Raw genomic sequence first — 23095 nt, 5'->3', positions numbered from 1 at the left:
TTCTGAGAGACATTAATGCTAAGATTGCCAGTAGACCTTGATAAATAAGTTAAGGCTTCTTAATTAGTCTAACTAGTGTGAAGCCCTTACAATGGCCTTCAGAAGATTACTTAAGACTTTTTTTGCGTTTACAAATATCAGAGGTACTGTCTCTGCTGGACGGAGCGTCCACTCCAGGAGTGTCGATAGGCAAGCTCAGGTCTATGACTTTGAGTGATGACGTCTGACTAGAGCCTGAACTTGTGCTTCCGGAGGAGCTGAAAGACACAAGTTTATTCCTCAGTACGCGGAAATCCCTGTACATAAATGAAACAGGTTCTCATGGTGGCTTACAACAAAGCCACCCGGCAGCAGCGTGTGTTCTCGGTAAGATCCCTTGCAAACATTCCCACTAGTTGCTGAAGTAACCTCTGAGAGTGTTGTTAGATCGTAACCAATTCAACACGTTACACACGCTGTTAGTTGAGCATATGTTGAACAGGGGAAAAAGGAATCGGTAAAAGCATACACGGCTGCCTTTCCTATTAGGAAAGGGAGCTCACACTACCAAGTGCAAAACGTGGCTGGAGCTCAAGCATGATGTGAAACCACTTTAATTAGAGCACAGTTAGCAAAATTAAATGTAATTATTCTGTAATTACAGTTTTATTTTAAATTGTGATGGATGCTGAAGTAAACCGAATGGCATGCTAAAAAATATCTAGTAAACTTAAAGGTGAGACGGCATAAGGAGAAAGTTTTCACGGAGCGCTTAGGAAGGTGAGACTGGAAGACCTTCAGGAGTGAGGATTCGAGTCATTTAGGGACTAATTTTGCTGGTTTAAACTTTAAAATAAATTGAAAAAAAATAAAGCCAAGAAAACAGTGCTAGCACTTACCTGGTAGAAGCTACTGAGCTTTGTGTGGATGATGATCGAGAAGTCTGACTACCAGCAGCAGAAGCAATTTTAGGAAGCTCTAAATTGTGCTAGAGAATTTGGAAAGAAAAGAAATGTTGGCGTAATGGTTGTTATAATAGGACGGGGTATATAGTAGGGTTTATAATCCTTTGTATTTGAAGAGATGTTGAAAGCAGATGAACACTTTTCCTGTCTTACCCTAAGTATAGTTTATTGTTGAATTGAGGACTTGCCCTTGAAAGACACTCATCAGTAGACTAGAGCCATCAATCAAGATTTTAGGGGCAGTTAACTGGAAAACTTACCTGGTGAAAGTACATTTGAAACGGTGCAATTAAATCAGGATTTGCTTCTAGAATATCAGCTAACAATTTGTTGATGGTTTTGTTGAAGATTTTCATTTCACGGAGATCGATGTCTCTTTCTTCCTGTGTTTCTGTTTGAGTTTTCTTCAGGGACTGAATTTCTTTGGATAGTCTGGAACACTTTTTAACACAAATATTTTTAAAGCATTGCTAGAATGGAAGTTCAGCACTTTTTCATAAACCTGCCAAGTTTGAATTATGTGGTTTTAACCATGCTACTGTCTTATAAGGTTACAAGTTGTCTTTAATGAATATACAGACCTGTTTTACAACCCTTTCCAGCTTTGGCTTCTGTTCTTCTATGTCTTTGTTCAGCTGCAAAACAAGCGCTTGTTTTTCCTTCTTTTGCTCCTGGAAGAACGCTTCCTGCTTCAGGAGTGTATCAAAATTCTTTTCCATGCTCTGCAAATTCATTTGAACAGCAATTTTAATTTATAAAGCAGTTCTGATATCCTTTAACTATTCGTGTTACTTCGTGGGAGGGTCTGTTGTTGCTACTGCTTGCTTCTAAATGTAGCTCAAGCAATTATTACTAATGGTAACACAACTCAAAACTTCCTGCCTGTCAAACTCTTTAGTGGATAAATACCTGGATAAAGAGACCACCACCTAATTTACTTTCTTTTAAAAAAATAATGAAGTTATAATTATGTATTTTCAGATGTGCCTCTGAGCAGGGTCTACTTGGCACAGTACCAACTCACCAGCACAAGCTATCCTGAGAAAAATAACATTGTTTCCCATAAGAAATGGATACTTTTGGCTGGAATTAATACCTTCAGCTCCATAAATGTGGCTCAGATTTTTAAAAAATAAATACATAAAAAGGCCTTAACACCTCATTATATCCTAGGACTTACTCCCTGATGAAGATATGTGTCTCTTATTTCAGAGATATTATTTATTAAGTAACGTATATGTCCTATGGTGGTAGAATAAGCAACAGGAGTGTTTGTTGACCTGTAGCCAGTGACTTAGGGATTAGAGTAAGATACAACAAGGATATAACAAGGTGCCTTTGATTTCTTCTACCTCAGAAAATTTTAACTCAATTGTCACATATCGGAGTTAAGTGTTGTTCCTTCTTAAGGGCTAAGTGGGCTTTTTGATAACAAAGGGAACTCAGAGTAAGTCCTTATGTGGAGTCTGAACACAAGCTGTCCTTTACCTACATGTAGTGCTCATCCTGCTCAGTTAAAAGTCAGCTAGCTTGCTTGAGCTAAATTAATCCTGTTTAAGCTGAAGCACCCTGAAAGCTAATGAAACAATATGTTCTCCTAGAAAAATTATGTGCTGTGGATGCCAGAGACACCAGATGCGTGGATTTTAACCTCTGCAGTACTGGACAGGATAATACAATATAGCGGTGTATGCTGCACAAAAATACAGCTGCTTTCTTGGGTGCCAGAACAGAGCATCTGGCATTTTGAAACTTCAGGCTTTTTATTTTCTTTGGTTTTTTATAGCTAGAAGTTTCATTGTGATTCAAGGAAATTGAAAGAAGCACTCAATTGTTGAAAGGGGAGGTAGAGCCTTCTAAAATGTTGTATCCATTCATACAAAGCACAGGATATCAAAGAACAGACAAAAATTTCCTGTTCTGTCAATAAATTGGCTTGCATGGATTTAACTATGTGCTGCAGCCTTCTCTGTTCAACCAGAACTTTTGCTTGTATTTTACCTGGAGATTTTCCTGAAGTTCCTTCATCTGTCTTCGTTTGTATCTGTATTTTTCATCAACAACCCTTTTCTCCTCCTCTAGTTTCAATTTTTCCTCATATTCCTCACCTGTGATCCCAAACAAAGAGGCAGCATTAATGCTGGACAAGCAGCATATACAACTGAATTTTCACTTTAAAATAAGTTGCACTTTATAGTAGCTGCACCACAGAGTATTACTATATTAGTCTTGGCAGTATTACAGAGACCTCAAGGTTTAAGGGTATTTTTAAGTACTCTACTACTAATTCCAAATCACTGGGAAAAAGTAACTGGATTCGTGAGAATGATTTATGAGCTCCTGTTGCCAGAGCCAGCAGAGGGCACAAAAGTGAAATATTTTCTATAATTAAGTTTATGTTATGGATGCTTTTTATATGCAAAAAGTTCCACTGAAGGAGAGCAACCTTATGAAGTGTGAGTGGCAACCGAAGCAACAGATGAAGATACTTTCCAGAATTCAGAGGAATTTCCAGGATCCAAAAACTTGTAGTTGGATAGTCCATATTTTAAAGTCTACTGACACTACACTAAAATAACACAGTTTAAGTGTTAATCTTCCTCTTCATTTTCCCAGATGACAGTTTGCTATTTTTTCGTCTCTTCCATGTGGAAATCAGAGATAATGCTGGTGTAGCTGTGGGTGAGTAGCTGTGTGTGACACAGCACTACAGAGAATGTAGCAGGGTTTGTTCTGTGCAGTTTTATCCCCTAGCCCTATGTACTTCAGGGGGCACTTCTTTCTGCCCATAATGACTTTTTTTTCTCCCCCCAATAATTGTCTTTATGCTTTCCATATGCTTTCCATTCCATTAACAAAATGTGTATATGTATATTTTCACATAAATTAGATGTGAGAACATAAACATGAGTTGTTTTTGCCTTACTGCACTTTCTTGTGTGCTTATTCTGCTGAACTGTTCACAGTAGCATGTGAATTACACCCTGCTGCTACTACCAGTTTTAGTCTCTCTCTGTGATTCATTCTTTTGTGCCATGGAATTTCCCCACTGTCTACCCAAGTTATACCATCATCTGTAACTCACACAGCAAATAGCAATTTCTATTTTACATACTTGTCTCAGTGACTTCCTTGAAAGAGTTTCGGTAATTGCTGTTGCAGTTATTAAGTACACACAAGGTGTTTTCCAAAGCTACAATTTCTTTTTCAGCTGTGCAGATCTTTGCATCTAAATCATCACCTTCACGTTTAAGTGCTTCCTTTTCCTGTGCAGCCTGGAAATAAAACTGATACTTTAGGAGATTGCACGCATACTGAAAATATTAGGACAATTTTACAGAAAAAAAATACCTGCAATGTTTACGGATTAAAATCCTAGGTAGATATGGGGCTTATCTGTGTTGTCAGCCTTGAACTGAGATTTGAGTTACTAAGTAAGTGGAAAGAGTAGTTATTTACAGCACGAGAATCTTTTTGAGATATTTAATCCACATGCATTTCATGATTGGTGTCTGTCTCTCCATCTCAGCTCACAAAGTCCTGGTCAGCAGCATCCACACCATACAAAGCAGTTTCCGTGCTTTGCACTGCTGATGGGAACTGCAGCACATGCTTCATGTCTGTTTGTTTTCCTTACCCACAAAAGCCAAGTAAGATTTGAGACTGTACATTACATAAAACCACTGAGAGTGTTAAAAGTAAGCCAGTGTGTCTGGGAGTGACTCACCTCAAAGCCTTCATTCATCTGATCAGCGAGATGTAAGAAACAGGCAGTTGGTGAAGTATTTTCTATAGCCCCTCAGAAAATTTGAGGTGGTGAAAAAATCTCCCTACTTGCAGAGCATAAACTACCAACCGTGACCACTGGGGGTCTTCTGCTGTGCTAGATCTCATAGTAGCAGAAATACCATAATTCAGAAATTTTACACTTAAGAATGAGAAAAAGATGGACTTCAGATCCAAGATGACATCTAGAAGCATTTTGCTTTAAGAGGAAATAAAGAGAGTTTGTGGACCTCAAAAATAATAGATTTTTATTCTAGAATCACGGCATTACGTTATGAATGAAGGCTGATTTATTTTTTTTCTCCAATGAAAAGCTGAAGTATACATGGGTGAATGATAAGTAAAGGGGAAAGTTGACATTCTGCAAGGTTTAAACACCATAGGGTGAAATAAATACCTAAAAAATAACTCCAAAGGGTAGAAAAAATTAAGATCATGTGAGGATGTGATAATCAGTCACAGATTACCACATGACTTCTTGTCTTTGTAAATTAATGAGCACTGGAGTGAAAATTTTCAAGGTGCTCAAAATTAAGGCTCCACTGACATTAGGACTGACCACAGAGATTCATGTGAAATTGCTTTATCATCTGAATAAACAACAGCGTCATATAGTGTAAAACAACTAGGTGGAAAGTAAGCAGTAGGTAAGGAGGTTGTCTTATTTACTTGAATAGAGTCCAGGGAAATCTACAGCTTAAATACTCAACTTAGAATGAATTATGTTAATAAAGTACCTTTATTACATAGTAGGTAATGGTTTTCTCTTCTCCGTCGGATGGCATCATGACAACAGTAAGAAGTTCATATCTGCATCTCAGTTTATCAATTTTACTTAGGCGATCTTGAAATTCAGCACTGATTTATTCAGAAAAAAAATAAATGGGTTGTGAAAGTATTTGTCTGGTAGTGTTTTGCTGCAGTTCTTGCTGCAGCAGTTTGAATTACTGGGGTTATGGCAGCATTTGTGCTGCTGCTGTTTTTTGCTTCTTTCTGTGTTGTCCCAGCTACAGTCATCTTGTTCTCGTGGTTACCCACACTTCTCTTGCAGTTCTAAACTGAGACAAAATTGTTTTCATATTCCAGATCATTGCATCGTGAAGGACTGTCCCACAGTCCTTCCCCCAAAATTTTAAAGGTTTGGCATTTAAATTGCACAGCTGCACAAGCTGCCTCCTGCTGATATTATCTTAATATTGCCACTACTAGATGAGCATAAGCAACAGTAGGCAACAACCCCAAATCAAATTACACGGAAGTATCAATTAGCTGTGTAATTATCAAAGGAAAAAAGCCACACAGTCTGCACTCTCGGTGAGCAGTTAAGCTTTAGTCACACTAAATCACTCTAATTTCCTATTGTGTGGGGTGTGGTTAGCAGAGGAGGGAATAAAAAGCCTGCCAGCTTTCCGCAGCTCAGCTGCTGAAGCTTTGATTTGACAGGCTACAGATACTGGGATTGCAGAGCTAAAACTGTCTCAGATACTTAGCACTAAATATTACAGAAGGGAAAAGTTATTTCATACATGGTTACTTTATAATAATGTATATACATAATTCACAAGGTTTAGTTTTGTTATATAGGACACATAATGGAGAGTTCATTTGTTAAAAAGACAAATCCCAAACCAGACAGACATGCTGTATGAGTCAAAGAAATCACAGTTTTATCAAGTTGGGAGTAAACCCTCTTTAAAAGCAACTTTTCTGTCATACCTCCAGGCACACTGATTTCATCCTTCCTGATTATTTTGGAGAATGCACATGACATTTACTTTAAAAAGTTGTCTTTAACTGAAGTTTCCTCTCAGTACTGTAGAGAATCATCAGAATAAACAGTAATATCTCTTGGTCACCAAGCTGTTAAAGATGTAGGCTGCATTTCAGAGAAGGGATTTCTTGCTAACCTCAAGTGTCTCAGTAAATATATAGAGACTTATTTCATCCTCAATTTCTCTAATTGGTGAAACTGGATAAAATGCTTCACTTTTTTCAGTAAGTCCCCATGTAATCTATACTCAGCAAAAGTTACGAGTTTAATTTGTATAAGAATAGTTACCTTATACGTTGCCGTTCCTGATCCACAAGTCTTATCTGGGAATCCAGCATTGCCTTATGAATCTTAATTTCCTCAGTTCTTTCTGCTATTGCTTTCTGTAACTCCAATTTTTGTTTTTCCAGTGTCAGAACCTTCTCTGTCTTATTATACAGAATATCTCGAAGACGGTTCAGTTCTAGTTTTAAGAGATTATCGTCGACCATCATCTCCTAATAAATGCCAAAAAGGTCTCAAAATAAGAAAGCATTGTTTATAATTAAGGTATCTACAGCAGTTAATAAGTTGTTGTTGTGTTGGTGTTTTTGTTTGTTTGTTTATAAAGCATCCATTATTTTACCTATTACATATACAACTGTCAGACTCATTTTGCTCCGCATTTAAAAATGTTCTCAATTTCTCGTTTGCTAACAGTTCACATGGTGAGTGCAACAGGGGTAGTTTCTTTCCTGAATGGTTTCCCACAAACTCAGACTGAGATAGGGCTTGTGAGGCTTTTCCACCTAGAGCTTTCAGTCAGCAGTACCAGTGGTAAGACTATAAAGGTGGTTTCAAAGAAATCAAGTAGATCTTACAAGGAACTTTCTGAAGCAGTTAATATCTCACTAGAACCATTTTAACTGTCCTGGAATGTGTTATAGATTTAGTAGGTCTAAAAGTCCTGTTGTTATATGAGCAAATTTATATATACCAAAACTCATGAAAAACAGCAAGTGGTGAATTTGATTACCATGCAAACACTTGGAATCATTAAAAAAAAAATCTGTTATGGATTCCAAACTCTGTACCATTTCTTCTCTGAGGTCTTTAATGCCATCAGCTGCTTCTTTGTTCCCCTGAATTTCATCCCCAAAGCAGAGTTCCAGGTTAGGAGCATTTTCACTGAAGAGCAAGTGGCCCAGTGAAGTCAAGAGCAAAACTTCCTCCTGTTACTTAGACCCTGTATCATTCTGGTACCTTAGTGCTTCTTTTAGGAAGGCTAGAGCTTATTGCAGGAAAAAAAATGTGCAGTAACTAGAGGACTAGGAACTGGGTTTTTTCTGTTTACTAAAATATGGGGAGAAAGACTTCCATTTTATTCCTAATACCTTAAATTGAAATATAGGTAGATCCAAACCATCTGCTGAGAAAAGTCCCACAATGTAATAAGAGAACTGAGCCAAACTTCTTAGCTGGCATCATAGATTGAGAATAAAAATTCAGTGCAAGGTAAAGATGTCCTTGAGCAGTAAATACATTTTCTATTTTAACGGCAATCATTTATCAGAAAAAAAAAAAAAACAACCCACACAGACCAAGTTGATATCATGGTATAAGTGATATACAATTAAATTAATAACCCAAAGAAGCTTTATGCTGCAGACATAGGAGAAGCATCATGTTGACTAGTAAGACAATAGTGACAAAACTGACTTTAGAGTTTGGGAATGAAGGTGTAAGGCAAGAAACTACAGGGTTATTATGGATATAATGATGTAGCACAGTGGGAGGCAGACAACAGCCTGCAGAATAAGTCATGAGTTTATGTGTTTTAAGAAACAAATATGTTCTGTGTTAGTAAAGCTGCAAAATAAAACTGTACCTGCTTAATGGCTTTCGCTTTTTTCAACTCCTGATCTGATCTCTCATTGAAAAGATTTAGTTCATTTATCTTCACCATCACACCGCTTGTTTCTTCTCCTGTCTTATCCATTGCTCTCTTGAGGAAATGAACATCGCTCTGTTTCCAAATGAAGTTATGTTTAATTTATTTCAGCAAATGTAGTTTGCACCAAAAGCTACCAGTTAATTTTAAACTAGATATTTTTAAGTCCTGAAACCAGGAAGCATCATCTTCATGTGTCTATGTGCTGCTCTGCAAACAGTGTCTAGAGCATTGCAGTCTGCATGCAGAGTGCTGTTGCAATATTAACGTCATTGCTTGGTTTATTTGGAGTGTAGCAATTGTTATTTATACAATATAGATATTTTAGCCAATAAGTCAGTTCTACTAGAATCATGTAGTCTGGTCTGGATTTAAAAAAAAAAAAAATCTCCTGGTGTTTCTGACCATGACTTTGGTATTTGTAGTGCATCTTCGTGAAACCATCTGTCTTTGATAATACTCCAGAGTATGAATAAATTCTCAGAGGCATGTTTCAATGTTTGATTATACTCACTGCTCAAATTTTGCATCTCCCCAAAACCGAAGTGTGGGCAACAGTTGCCCAACACTACACCTTGTTATTGCATGCAGCTTCACTTAAGGGGCTCTCCCATAAGCAGTTTCTTCCCCTCACTAAATTCATCAATTTTTTTCTTAACTATCAGTTTGAGAAACCAGTTGTGATGTTTTATTAAAAATCTGACTTCTGTCTTTGTAGGATTACTCTTTGAAAAGAGGTTTCAAAACATGCTAAAATGTAACTGATTAATAAACAAATACATTACTTACAAAAATAAATTCTGAGTTGGCTACAGCATAACTGACTGGTTCATATCTACAAGTGCATTTTTAGAGAATTAATGATGGTCACTAGATAGCGGAAAACCAGACAACAAGCAAGTAAATGAAAATTCTCGTACAGGAATAAAGGCAGAAAAATAGTGTTTCTGAATTACGTAACAGGATGGCATCAACTAACTCAAATACTTTATCTTCAATTCAGTAATGTTACTTCATACAATTTTAAATGCAACTGTACTTACAATTGTATGAAAACTATAAAAGCGAATAGCAGCATCACAGAATAACAGTCTCCTATTTCTATGTGGTGCTAATGACTAATTCTGACATTTACAAGCAGTCAGTCACACCTTGAAGTGAAAGCTAAACTCGCCCTTCCGACATTTCAGTGCTTCTCTTTCTGCTAAGGTGCTTCAGTTGTACAGTAACGACCTATTTTTCTGGAAGGTACAGGGAATGTATGAAGTTTTCCACCTGTTACACAAAGTTCAGATATCTTTTAATCTAATACCAAGTTATTAATTAATAAGACCCAATCTACTTTGTTAGCTGAGGTTTCTAGATGTTACATAGTCAACCTGATGTTCTAAGGAAGTTACCTCAAGTTTCTTGTGCTGCGCCTGTAAAACATCATATGCGTTTTTCTTTTCTTCTAAGGTTTTCTTAAGCTCAGCAATTTTTGCTTCCAAAGCTTGTCTCTCATCTGCATTAACATCTCCTTCTAACCGTGACAGCCGTCTCTGTACTTGCTGAATATAAAAATCCTGTTAAAATAATTTTAAAGAGAATTAATAGTCTGAGATAAGCAATTATAACCTTCCTATAAAGCTAAAACATTGATATAAACTTGGATCTAAATGTTAGCTTTAGGACAGTCACCCAATTAAGCTATTGTTTTACAATAATTTATGGCTTATAGACCTCATTAGCAAAATATTCTTAGGTAACTGATGTGCAGTGACAGTTCAGGAATAATCTTCTAGAAGAGTAACAAAGCATCCTCAGCACAGTCTGCTGTAGGGAGGCTCACAGCTGAGTTGCCATCTTGCTGTTACCAGTAGATGCTGATATAAAAGAGCAAATTTCAAAGTGGTGCATAGGAAGTATGCACAAAATCCAATTAGTAAATAACAGGATTTGGGCATGTACCTCTTGTATTGCTTTAAAAATTTACCCTGAGGTGTCTTGTGGTTCAGAGGGATCAAAGTAAAGAACTTATTTGAGAAATTAGTGGGGAAAGCAGCAGATCCAAAAAAAATAATGAAATACAAAAGTGCATAATGTAGGTAATACTATAGCAAGTTTCAGTTATTTAAATTTTATCCATACATCCAGAGACAGAAATAAACACGGACTTCAAATTATACTGCATGGCATTTCCAAAGTGTTGACAAAGATTACAGAACTCAAGCAATTTACTCTCACTAGACCCAAAAATCATAGTATGAAAGTGCATTAATATTTTACCTGGTTATATATGTGTTCTTGTTGTTTTAATGCTTCTGCATCAAGTCTGTGCAGCCGACTCTTAAGATTTTTAAGTGATGTTCGACTTCCCTCAATTTCTGCTAGAACACACTTCTCCTTGTCCTTCTGTGCCTTTAACTCTTGAGTCTTCTTGAAAAGTAGTTCTTTTAACTGCTTCACTTCTGTTTCTTTTTCCTGGTGACAAATTAACAATTCAGTAGTGAGAACTAATTAATCACATAAGAAGTAATTTCTGAGGAATTCTTTGCCTTTATTAATCATACATAGGATGATTTAAAAATTTCAATACTATATCCATTAATACGAACACAGAATTTCTTAGGTCCTCAAAATGGTTGCCAAGAAAAGTCTTTGACTTTAAGTTGTGGGGGGTTGTTGTTGTGGATGTTTTTGTTGTTATGATGGTGTGGGTTTGTTTTGTTTTGTGGGGGTTTTTGTTTGTTTGTGGTGGGTTTTTTTGGCCGTACTCAGGCCATTCAGCGTGCTGCTTTCCTGTAAGGTACAGCTCCAAAACGAGTGCTGTGGCATCACAAGCCTGTTCCAAGAGACTCAATTACATTTAGCTCAAGTCTGGTACAGAGTTTGAAGATGCACATTTAAGTTAATATAGAAAACCACCTTAGAATTCACTTCTCTAATTAAAAATGTGTTTCTTCTTGATTTTATATGTACACATTATGAAATTTGCTTGTGAACCATTTCACTGGGTTTAATAACAGCAAAAGATAACTCCTTCTCTAAGAGTTTGTAATTACAGTCTACCAAACTGAAAGTTTTTGTAGTTAAACTTGCTGTAAGTGCAATTGCGATTTGTAGTTAAACTTGCTGTGAGTTTAATACGAAATTTTACAGTGATGTCAGTGGGCTTTGGATCATGCCTGAACAAAGGAATTTAATTTCAGAAGTAAATTCTTTTTATGCAGGTGCCCAATACTGAGCTGTATCTCTGAAACTAATGACAATAATGAATTCATCTCCTAAAACTGGATCACAATCAGACCTTCATTGCGTAGTCATTCTTGCATATCTAAATTCATTTATTTAATGGAAATTGTTTCTCTCCCTTTAATTGAGGTTGTTAATAGAGATAAAATATTCAGTAAGCTTCACCATGCAACAGTGTTTTGCCACAAATTGAAGAGGAAGAAGTATCACAGAACTAAAGCACAAAATGGTGACATTTCATCCACATTGTTCCTGCAAACATCTCTTCACAGTAGATTAATAGATGCAGCAAATAGCTATGTGTGTCTAATGGTGATGGGAAGCACGCTTCTGATTAATACGTCACAGACATTGTTCAAGAACAGTTCATCCTAGTTAAAATATCACCCTGAAGCTGTGGAGCTGCCGAGCTCAATGTCATCTTAGGTTATCCGCCAGAGACACAAGCAGAGAAACCCTGCTAATGGTTTAGCCGCCCCACTAACGGTCTTAAGGGGAGAAAATGAGATTTTCATTTCAATGAAATGTTATCTCATTCTAACTTGTTTTCAAATTATCTGAAAAAACAAAACAGTAAGTAAGGCCTGTAACTTAAGAAACTCTATAAAGGAAAGACATCCCCTCTATAGATTCTAGATGTATATTTAAAACTACAGTTAATTCCCGTGGAGTTAAAAGGTTTGAAAAATAACGCTCCATCCTCTCTGTTCCTATGTTAGTGTGTGGGGACACCATGTTCTGAATTACTAGTACCACTTATTTTCCTCCAGTTTTCCCAACACAGGTGCTGATGTATCTACATGCACTTTACTTCATCATTTGATGAAATAGCTACATGTCACATTAACACTTACATTCCATTTTAATCCATCAATGTTTGTTCTAGATAGGGCTTGCAAATTAAATGAATTCTCACTTGCAGAAACCATGAAAAACATTTTACCTTGACAATTTTTTCTTCTTCCTTTAGCACTTCTTCCATCCTCAAAGCTTTTTCTTCTGAACTGAGTGTCTTCTCAGTCAAAAGTTCCAGCTTGTTGGAAAGACTTGCATTTCTTTCTTCAAGAAAGCTTGCTCTAAACAAAATTACATGATTTAACAAGTTAAATGTATGTTGCATATACAACACTGCCAAAGTTTATCAGGCTAAACTTTAACCTGTGATAAACGAGGCCCTGATTTTTTTCACACCCTTTAAAAAGAAGGATTACCAGGAGTATTTCCTAAATTGCCCAGTGCCAGAAACTATGCAGAACATGAAATAATCAGAAGGCTGGAGGCTTTAATCATCAATGTTATTTAAGGTTCTTCGCTAGCTCAAAGATTTGATTATGTTACTAATCCATACAAATTATGCTTTACAAGTCTGTTTCTTACCTGTCTTGTTTTTTCTGAATTTCTTTCTTCAGATTGGTTACTTGTGTTCTCAAAGACTCCAGATCAGAAGCAGTTTTGTCCACAGTGCATTTCAAAGTATCCAGCTAATAAATTACAAAATGGAGCAACCAAGCTCTTATTTACTCGGGTACGTGTTAGGATAGTTAAAATATTAAGGGACCTATTTATTGCAAAGTATTCCATTTCTTTCTAACACTCTTTTCCAAATGAGAAGTGCTGCAAATTTTGAAGTGCTGTTAAGTCACCACAGCTAGTAAACTCAATAGACTAATTTACTTAATCTGAATAGACAAAATACTTAATAATTAAGAATACACAAGGAATCATTAAGGTGCTGTGGGCTGCAATTCTTCTCCAACAGCATCTGTGTAAGTGGAACCATAGTTTTATAGAGCACTGCTCACTTGAATGAGGTTCTTTGTGAACATAGATAGCCTTACGTATCAACTAAATACCTCCAGTTCAAACTTTGGTGGGTATGTAAAACTATTTTGATTAAGGGAACACTGTGACAAAAATACACAGACATTTAATTTAGTAAAAAAAACATGACAGCATACACTCATTAAACAAGATAGGAATATTTTACAATCACTAGCTCATTAATCTTCACAGAATCACTTAACAGTGTAATTGTCTTCACTTTCACAGATGAAGAAACCTGATCAAGGCTGTACATAGAGCAGGTCTCTCTCTGTACCAGGATGAGAAACTGGAAGGTCACAAGTTGTCAGCTGAACAGTAAGTCTGTTTCTTTCCTTGTTTCTCACTTACATGCCACAGATGTTCTAACACCTAATATTGGGAGACTGTCCTCATTATCACATTACGTAGTATTAATTGGGAAAAACATCAAATAAGACTCTCACAGTTTAAGAGACTAAACCCTACCAATTCTGGGAACCATCAAATTTGCATGAATTATAGGGTAAACTAATAGCCTACACCTTGCTTGAGCTACCTGCAGTTTAATTACTATATCAGTTTGTGAACCACCTGCCACAGCAAAGCTATCCGAAGTTAAGGCAACAGCAGATGCAGGGTTTTTAATCACTGAGCTGGCTGAGTAGCCCAGACTTACTGTTTTCTTGTTAAGAGAAAACTTAGGTAATGCAAGTATATCCCTTCTCAACAGGGCCACAAGACTTGAATTACCTCTTATAGAAGTACTTTTACAGGCATTTAAGTAATTCAGCAGTGCAGCGCATTCCTAGTTTTAAGTACAGATTAAACATAGGTAACAGAGTTAAGTATGGACAGCATCAAGTATGGCTCATTGAGAGTAGCCCTGTCCTACTGCCTCTGGATTAGAAAGACATGTGAGAGCGTTTTTTTTGTTTGCCTGTTTGTTGGTTTTAAATAATTTCAACCTGATCAAAAGGGCCATCAACACACACTTCTGACAGCACAGGATAGGAACTGTTTAGAATCTGGAAGAGGTTTCTCTCATCACTGCAGCCTGTGTACCCTAAAGGCAAGACACGCCTCCTTGTGAAGCATCTAATAGTGATTCAGAGAAAATTCATCGATTTTATACCAACACAGAGAACACAAGCTAATCTCTTTACCACTACCCATGAAAGGATTAAGTTGAGGGTTCAGATCCTGATAATCACAAATAGACTGAGAAGAGCAGACATTTTGTTGAATTATTAAGAGCCTAGTATAAAAACACAGAAAAACAAATGTAATTCCTATATTTCCTCCATGTAGTCAAAAGTTAGAGCTAAAAAGTTCTAGTTCCAGTCTGTTTTTCTGAACAGTTTGTTCATGCTTACCTCGTCCTGCAGCCGAACTCTGTAAGTCTCCTGAGTTTGGTATTCATTTCGGAGACCAGCAGCTTCCCATTCAGCCGAAGAAATTTTCTTTTCATATTCCATATTATTAATAGTTTCATTTGCCAAAAAGGAAGTCTTCTCTTTCAGCACAGTTTCTTTCTCTCTGATCTCCTGTTTTATCTCTGCTATTAGCTATCAGGATAAAAACATTTTAGATTTGCTTGCATTGCTTAAGATGTGTTAGATTAATAAAAGGTACAGCCAGAAGATAGATTGCTGTTAAGACTATTCTTTGCATGTGACAGCCCAGTTAGCACATCATTTTTAAATGACTTCCTTCCACCAATCACAACAACAAATATAATTGTTTTGGATTGGAAACCCCCAAAGTATTCCAATAATTTAAAAAAAAAAGGACACTGTAAACTTGTATGAAATAAAAATCAATTTTGATTGATGGAATAGTAAAAAAGAAAAAGTCTATGCAAAGAAAACTTCAGAAAGACTTGAAGTAGAGAAAATGCAAGAGGAAAATGACCAACAGTAGCTGACAGATTTATAGCTATTCAGTGAAAAAAAAAATGTTTACGAAACTGTCAGTAGGTCTATTCTATAGATTACTAATATATACAAGGTTGGCCAGAGCTGGGGGTTTTTTTTGTTGTTGTTGGGTTGAGTTTTTTGTTTGTTCTTTGCAGGAGTCTTCTGACCTGAAATACTATGAAATCCAAACTATTTCAGCTAAATTAGACCACTATATTTTCTGTTTGGTAGTATTTCTTCTGGCTTGCCATTTTCTATTAGTACATTTTTTTAATGTTAGCAACGCTAATTCCTTCAATAACAACTGTTCGGTTTTCTTTTTTATATTGCATTTCAGACATGGAATCCCCTCCTTGCAGTTGAATATCCTTTACTCTCTCAGAAATAACACTTCATCTTGTTGCTTCTAGGATCACAGAAAATACTGAAACTGGCATGCTTTGCATTTTCCAATGACCTTGAGATTGAAAATTAAATGTTGTATAGTATCAAGCAGAGCAGCATTACTTACACTGTGAGATACTGCTTTCAAAATAAATTCTGAATGTATTTCAGTAATATCTGAACTTCTAAACACCTTAATAAAATTCAGAGGTAAACACAAAGAAAACACTGAACATCTACAACACCAAGTAGTTCTGTGTTTGACTGGCAAAATTCCTGTCAATATCACTGATACAAAGTAGGCTGATATCCTGGCATGGATCAGTTACAGCGGTTTTACCAAAGCACAATGATCAATCTGTTCATCTCTTTTCTGCATCTGCTGTATCGCGTTCTCCCACTGCTTGATGACTTCCTGCCTTTCCTGATGAGCTCTGCGAAAATCTTCAGCTGTCCTGTCAAGCTCTATCTGTTTAAAAGAAAGCACTCCCATGATTTCTGATTTTAAAAATTTCATATGTAACAAGATCTCTTCAAGAACCTGAAGCACAAACCTGAGCCGTTATGGTTTCTGTAAGCTCATTATCAAGAGCTCTGCGCTTTTGATTTGCTTGCATGGTCAACTTTTCTACTTGAAGGGTTAATGCCTAAAATGAAAGGATAAAAAATGTGATGTATTTGAATACAAATATGTGATGTCTTATAAATTCTTAAAGCTCTGCTCTAATTAGAGGTGAAATTACTGAGGCATCAATTTTATTATGTTTTAGAAAAAAAAATAATAATCTAGCTTTTCCAATTTTTGGCTCTACAAGAGCCCACAATCTCATCAGCCTCTGGGACCAGACTGGAGCTACGTCAGAGTAACCCTTCATCACATAGAAACTTGTATGTGGTGTCCTCAGCATTAGCTATTTCACTTCACTCTGCCAACTATGCTGTGTCACTCGCCGATGTAAATGGTATCAGTAAGACTGTTTGTGTAAGCTAAACTTTTGGGGTTAAGCATTTAATGAGTAGAAATAAATTTTCTCCTCCCTGTATTTAAAGTCTCAAAAGAATATTAACCCGGGATACTTATCTCTGAATTAATATACTTGAGAACTAACCCTTATGAAGTCTGAACTCATGACTGGAGGGTCTGTTTAGACCTTCTTTCATTATTCTAGGCAGCTTTACTGAAATAGATATACTTTGTTCTGAGTATTAACAAATTCAGTTCTAATGGGAAAATCTACCCTATTTATCCATGTTTGGCATGCATTTTTGAACAAGCTCCTCTCTTAATTCAGTGATACTGTTTTCTAGACTTTATTATCCATTTGTGCACTTTCTTAGAAAAACTCAAACTTGAGTTTTACCCAAACGAACAAACAAATTAATGTCTTCAATTATGGCTTTCACCTTTTGTAAAACCTGTTCTCTGTCTTCAAATGCTAAAATGGTTCTGATTCTGAAAATTGCTGCCACTTCTACTTACTCCTAGTTTCCCTTCATCTTGTTGTGCATACTTCTGGATTGTGAGAGAATCATTATCTTTACGGTTAGTTTCCTTTATCCAGCTCTCCAGAACTTCCTCATCACAGTTCATCTGTTGTTTTAAGTTTTCCAACTTCTTCGTGGTTTTATCTATAGTATTCTAATAAAATAGGAGATAATTAAAGGGTTAAGTTAAATATCTACTATTTTGTTTGAATAGTAATTGAAACAACCAGTTTAAGTACTGTAAAAGGTTTACATACATCTTGTTGTCAACAGAACTGTTAGCTTTCTTTGTTGTTAGTTGTGTATTATACTTGAGGAATGCTAATATATTTCCTGGTCTTAAAGAAGAGACGAGACAGTAAATTACCACAAACTTAAAACACAAATTATTTTAAACAGAAAAGTCAGCCTCTGGTGAGATATACCTATATGTGGGATCTTTATTCTAGATAATAAACTCATCTGAGGCATCGGAGGGTGAAGTTTCTCCCTTCCACACTAAGGTCCAGTTCTTGGATCCTTATCCTGCATATCAATTTACCAGTGGCCCCTCATGACTGTGATTTCTGACACAAATATGAGAGAATCTGGATCCAGCTGAATAGCAAGGATACCTCCATCATGCTACCCATTCTGAGGGACTGGAGATTACAAACAGACTTGATGAGAACAAAAAGAGCAAATAAAAAACCAAAGACACATAATTTAAATTATTGGTAGAAAGAAAAAGATACAGTCCCATAAAACAGAAAAACACCTGTAATTAGATAGCATTAGACTACTTTTTAACGTAAAGCAAATTTTTGACCTTGAAATCATGCACCCAGTTTATTTATGTGGGGAAGAACATTTGCCACCAACAATTTAGTTTTAAGAACATAAAGAAAATATCTGTGAGAATTAACAAGATGGTGATATGGATGTGTGACTGTGTATCTGGCATTAAGAACTGCAATCTTTTAATATCTACTTAATATTTGCTAAGCCTTGACCAATGGCAAGGAGATGCTCAGTGTACCTCTACTTGTCTACACAGGGAAAAGCACATCCAGATCATTTATTATACTTTAAAAGATTTAGCTATAATTAGTTATTCTTGACTTATACTATTATTTCTGTAAGTGCAAGTGAGGACAAGTCACTTCAATATGGGTGTTCTACAAAAATTTTAAACCTTACTTCTTGGCTGTTTTTCTTTTCTCTTAAGGAAACAATCTCATCTTCCAGTCGTTTGATCTCACTTTTGAGACGTCCTTGTTCTCTCTCAGCAAGGGCTTTAAAGTGTCGTTCAGTTTCAATTTCATTCTCTTTGGCTCTGTAAAGAGACTAGAGAATAACACACTTCAGCATTTTACAATAATCAAGAGGCATATATGGATTTAAAAAAGCAACTTTTTCTACATACAGCCAAATCCCAAGTCAGAGATGGTATGATTTTGTCATGCAAATATAGGAATTTTCAGAGCAACTCTTGTATGGATTTTAGTATCACAAATGTATGTATTCTTATGTATATACGCATACACCTCCATTGTATCAAATATCCACAGATCAACCATTTATAGCCCTAAAAACTCACTTCAAAGATATTTCACCCAAGATTCTGAATCTTCATTTTTCAAAATCAAAATCTTAGCGTCTTGATCACCAGCAGCTTTATGTCAGATTGAGGAGGCACAGCAAAAGAAATAATTTTATTGTCGTGTGCAGAGACCAGGCTGGCCTACAGTAGTATCTCTATATTGTCTAATCTGTCTGACAAATGCAATTTAACAGGCGTTTTCTTCCTTGTATAATAACAAATCTATTACTTACTAGAAGCTTCTCTTGAGTAGAGACTAGTATATGCTTCTTCTTTCTTTATGTGCAAATTAAAACTTGAGCTGCAGGGAAGTTTCTTAAGACTTTTTCACCTAGGATATTTTACCTGAAGGGTGTGCAGCTTTGACTAAGAACTCTTTAGAAATTTAAACCACCCATTTTGGCCAATTAACAGAGAGTGTAAGTGAAGACTTGCACCTTAACCATCTCACTTCATTTTTAATGTCCACAGAATAACTCTTCACTAGCATTTCACAACTCTTGGCCATTATAAAGGTTCTAAATTTGTTTTTTCCCCTTACACTGATGTTTTATTTTCCTTGAACATTTTTTTCATATCCTCTATGAAAGTCTCCCTTAATCAAGAATTCAAAAATGCATCTTTCTTGGCTTTCTTCTAGGTACAATCATTTGATCTTGAAAAGTCTTTTTAATGATGATCACATAATGTCACTGAGCTATAGTTTAACTTTTGTTTCTTGTGAAAGTCCTGACAAATCTCCAAGAAATTTGGCAAAATATATAGGGTCACCAGCCACAGAAAGATACTCAGATTACAAGTCTGTCTGATAAAATGGATGTGCTAGAGGTAGTGATTTACCGCAGTGAAGCTCAGCTCTTCTCTCACGTTTCTCAGATGAGACGTCATTGCTTTTATTCGCTCTTCTAAGTCAGTCAGCTCATTTTGCAGGTTCAGTTTTTCTTTTTGCATCTTCTGCAGCTATTTAAGAGTTACACTTGTCAATTATCTGTTTTTAGTTGAGTGCTTATTACTTGCAACTACTTAAAAAATATAGCCATTGCAATTACTAATATAAAAAAAAGTAACAAGTATGCACTGTATTCCTCCAAATTAGTGAAACGAGAGATTTGGGAAGAAAAGGTGGTGACAAAAACTCTTTTGCCATTAAGTCCTGTTGTTTATTATCGGGACAAGCAGACCCGCCCAGGCGCTGCACCTGAGGCCAAGCGGGGGCACGTTCGGGCTGTCGCTGCCCCGCCTGGCCGGGACCCCGCGGGTACCGCTGCCCTCGCCTGACGGCCGGGACCGCGCTCCCAGTTTCCCCGGGCAGCTCGGCGGAACTCGGGGGTTTTCCCGGCGGGGAAGGCTGCCCGGGCAGGGCGCCGGCGGCCCCCCAGAGCCAGGCCGATGGCTCCGCGCTCCGGCGGCCCTACCGGGGAGCCCTCCGGGCCGCTGGCGGGCGGTGCGTCCCTCTCCCCCCCCGGCCGAAGCCCCGCGCTCACTTCGTCCTGCAGCGCCTTGTTCTCCGCGTTGGCCACGGGGATGGCGTAGCCATCGTCCCAGTGGAGCTCGGCCAGCACTGAGGCGGTGGAGCGGCTGCCGACGCTGTCCATGCCCGCTGGGGAAGCGCGCAGGGCCCGGCCTGGCGTCCCCGCGCCCTTGGCAACGGCGAGTCCCGGGCAGCTCCGGGGACCCGCCTCCCGCCCCGCCCCGCCCGTTGGCGGCTCTGCCCCGTGGTTTGCGGTGGATTCGGGAATTCCTGGTGTCAGTGCCTACATCAGCTCACGAGTGGGGCTGTGGTCAGCGGGGCTGCCGAGCTCTCTGGAGGCGATGGCCTCGGCTGTGGTCACTTGTCACCCTGTCAGACTCCGTGCCTCGGGCCGACAGGCCGCTGGCAGCACCGCAGAGCCCCCCAGGCTCAGCTGCTCCCTGCCGGAGCCCCAGCCCGTGTCACAGCGGAGTCAAGCGCAGGGCAGCTCAGCTGTGGCTGCTGGCCCCTCACAGCACATTGCTAGGGCGGTACATAGTCTGTGTCCTGGCTCTAAAGGTGCTATCACAGAATCACAGAATGTCAGGGATTGGAAGGGACCTCAAAAGATGATTTAGTCCAATCCCCCCGCTGGAGCAGGAGAACCTGGATGAGGTTACACAGGAAGGCATCCGGGCGGGTTATTTCCTAGTGACCATCAGGTGTGTTTCCTCAGCCAGAGATTGCATCTAGGTGACCATAGGCACTAATGCCATATCCTTTGTAAACTTGGCTGCTACCTTTTCGAACTTATCTGTACTTCTGTGTTGCAAATCATCCTGTGCTATTGAGTTCTGTCATTTGTAGCTGGAGGAAGGCTTGGTAGGGAGCAGAGTCTTGCTGCAGAAACCCTCTGTTGGTGACTATTTCTAATATTGTCTGGCCAAAGCATCTGAAAAGACATAGAAGGAATCAATCAAAGCATGATTAAAAAGTGGATGAGCAAAACAGCCATAAGCATTGAGAAATGGCTGGGGGGTGGTTTGGAGGAGAAAGGAGTTTGCAGGGAGGTTTGTTACAAAACATGGGCCTATGGCACAGTAGCAACACTGACCGTAGCAGGAGATGTTATTCTTGCTAGATATCTGCATATGTTATGGAATAATATTTTCAGAGAGGGAACAATTGTTGAAAAATGGTGGAAGTTTTCCTTGATTAAGATGCACCAAAATGGCAACTTGCAGTATTGTACAGGTTATTGTTGGGTTTTGATTGTTGGTCACTTCACTGATCATCTCCCTGAGAAAAGTCCTGAGTTGTTCTTAGAAGTGTTGTTCTTTTTTTTCTTTCAATTTTCTTAAAAATAGAGGAATGGTACAGGGGTCAGTGCCTCAAGCTACCTGTGAAACAAATCCAGAGGTCATGAGGGAAATATTTTGTGCCTCTATTGTCTTACTTGGCATGGTGACCTATGGATGGTTATAAGATGTGCTCCATAATATCTTTTAAGCAAGCTTAATGGGGAAATGTAGTGGCTTGAGACAGTAATTGGCAGCAAGAAGCCTCCTGTCACCTTCCTGTTTGCCCTCTGGGATGTCTGAAGTTGTGATGGCCACAGTCCTCTGTTTTGATCTCCTTGCTATGCACTTTTACAGCCTGCACCTCACTGATGCTGTCTGTCTGATTATGAGAATGATGTGCACAGTACGGTTTGTGTCTTCCAAAGGGTTGTGGGATGATTTGACCTACATTACCAGCGTGGACAAGACAAAGATGGTCATCTGCAGGAGGATAAAAGATAGCTGAGATATATCGCCATTAAGAAGAAGGGAATTTTCTATAGACAGAAAAATCGGGCCTCTTAAGACACGTGTATTCTTGATTCCAGTATATGTGGAGGAGACTCCTAGAAGATTGACATGTGCAGGCAGCTGGCTTTTCAGATGAATTCTTAGGACCAGCAGCTCTCAGCACTGTCTCAGGAATGGGGATATGCACAAAAGGGATCAGTGCAGAAGTGATGTATCAGTGCGATAACAAGGCGGGAGCTCCAGCTGTTGGGAAGGTGTCAGGTGGGAGGGCTGCTTGCTAAGTACCGGCTTTTTGACCCGCCGGAGGGGAGGTATTGCGGAGTGCAGCATGGTGACCTACTGAAGGGAAAGGTTGAATTCCAAAGACACTACAAGCTACTAGAAAAGACAGCAGAGAGTACAATGGCACATCACTGTGTACAAATTAGGGGCCCCTTCATTTCCTGCCCAACATGAGAACCTCCTTTCACTCACTGTATGGGAAAAATAAATGCAACTTACTTTGCAGGGACTTTAAATTAACATCTGTAATGCAATGTGGCATTACAGTGGTGAGCACCTGAATGTCTTGTATTATTCAAGCAGAGCTTGTGTGTTAAATAACATGTAAGACCACACAGTGCCCACAAAGAAGAAAGGAAATTATTGGGTAGCTGTCTGTTATTAGGTATACAGTCAGTCCTATTCACTAAGTGAGACAGGCATCCGTGAAACAATGGTAATTTATAATAATTTACCGTGATGCATACATGCAAGAAACCAAATTAAATCATTCTTGATGCAGTTATTTAAAACACATACCAAACTTTTGAATTTTTGTAATTATAAGTGTTTTGTTCGTATGTTTTTGTGAGTACAGTATTTATACATAGTGCCTGAAAAGTATAAAGTGTTATATGAGTAGAGAGTATTATTTCACAATTTTCATGGAAATTCCACACCCCTTGATTTCTCTTGCCTGATCCTGACTAAACAAATCTCCATGATCTGCTTTTGTTT

At 38.1% G+C, this 23095-nt stretch overlaps 1 protein-coding gene across 1 annotated transcript; it reads right to left on the bottom strand.

Moving 5' to 3' along the window:
* Positions 1-106: 106 nt before the first annotated feature.
* On the bottom strand, positions 107-20430 carry CCDC39 (coiled-coil domain 39 molecular ruler complex subunit; the record flags this gene model as incomplete). The annotated part of the gene is given in 20 exon segments (XM_080349854.1): positions 107-257; positions 879-967; positions 1205-1384; positions 1526-1666; positions 2946-3052; positions 4060-4219; positions 5468-5588; positions 6790-6998; positions 8369-8506; positions 9832-9996; positions 10700-10894; positions 12609-12741; positions 13043-13146; positions 14842-15033; positions 16109-16231; positions 16320-16415; positions 17249-17407; positions 18433-18579; positions 19676-19795; positions 20320-20430. Coding segments are annotated over 20 exon segments (2841 nt in total).
* Between the last annotated feature and the right edge of the window lie 2665 nt (positions 20431-23095).

This window comes from Nesoenas mayeri, assembly GCF_963082525.1.
Source record: "Nesoenas mayeri genome assembly, chromosome: 9".
In the NCBI taxonomy this organism is placed as follows: Eukaryota; Metazoa; Chordata; class Aves; order Columbiformes; family Columbidae; genus Nesoenas; species Nesoenas mayeri.
The sequence above is the reverse complement of the archived record's forward strand: the minus strand, read 5'-3'. Positions and strand labels throughout refer to the sequence as shown.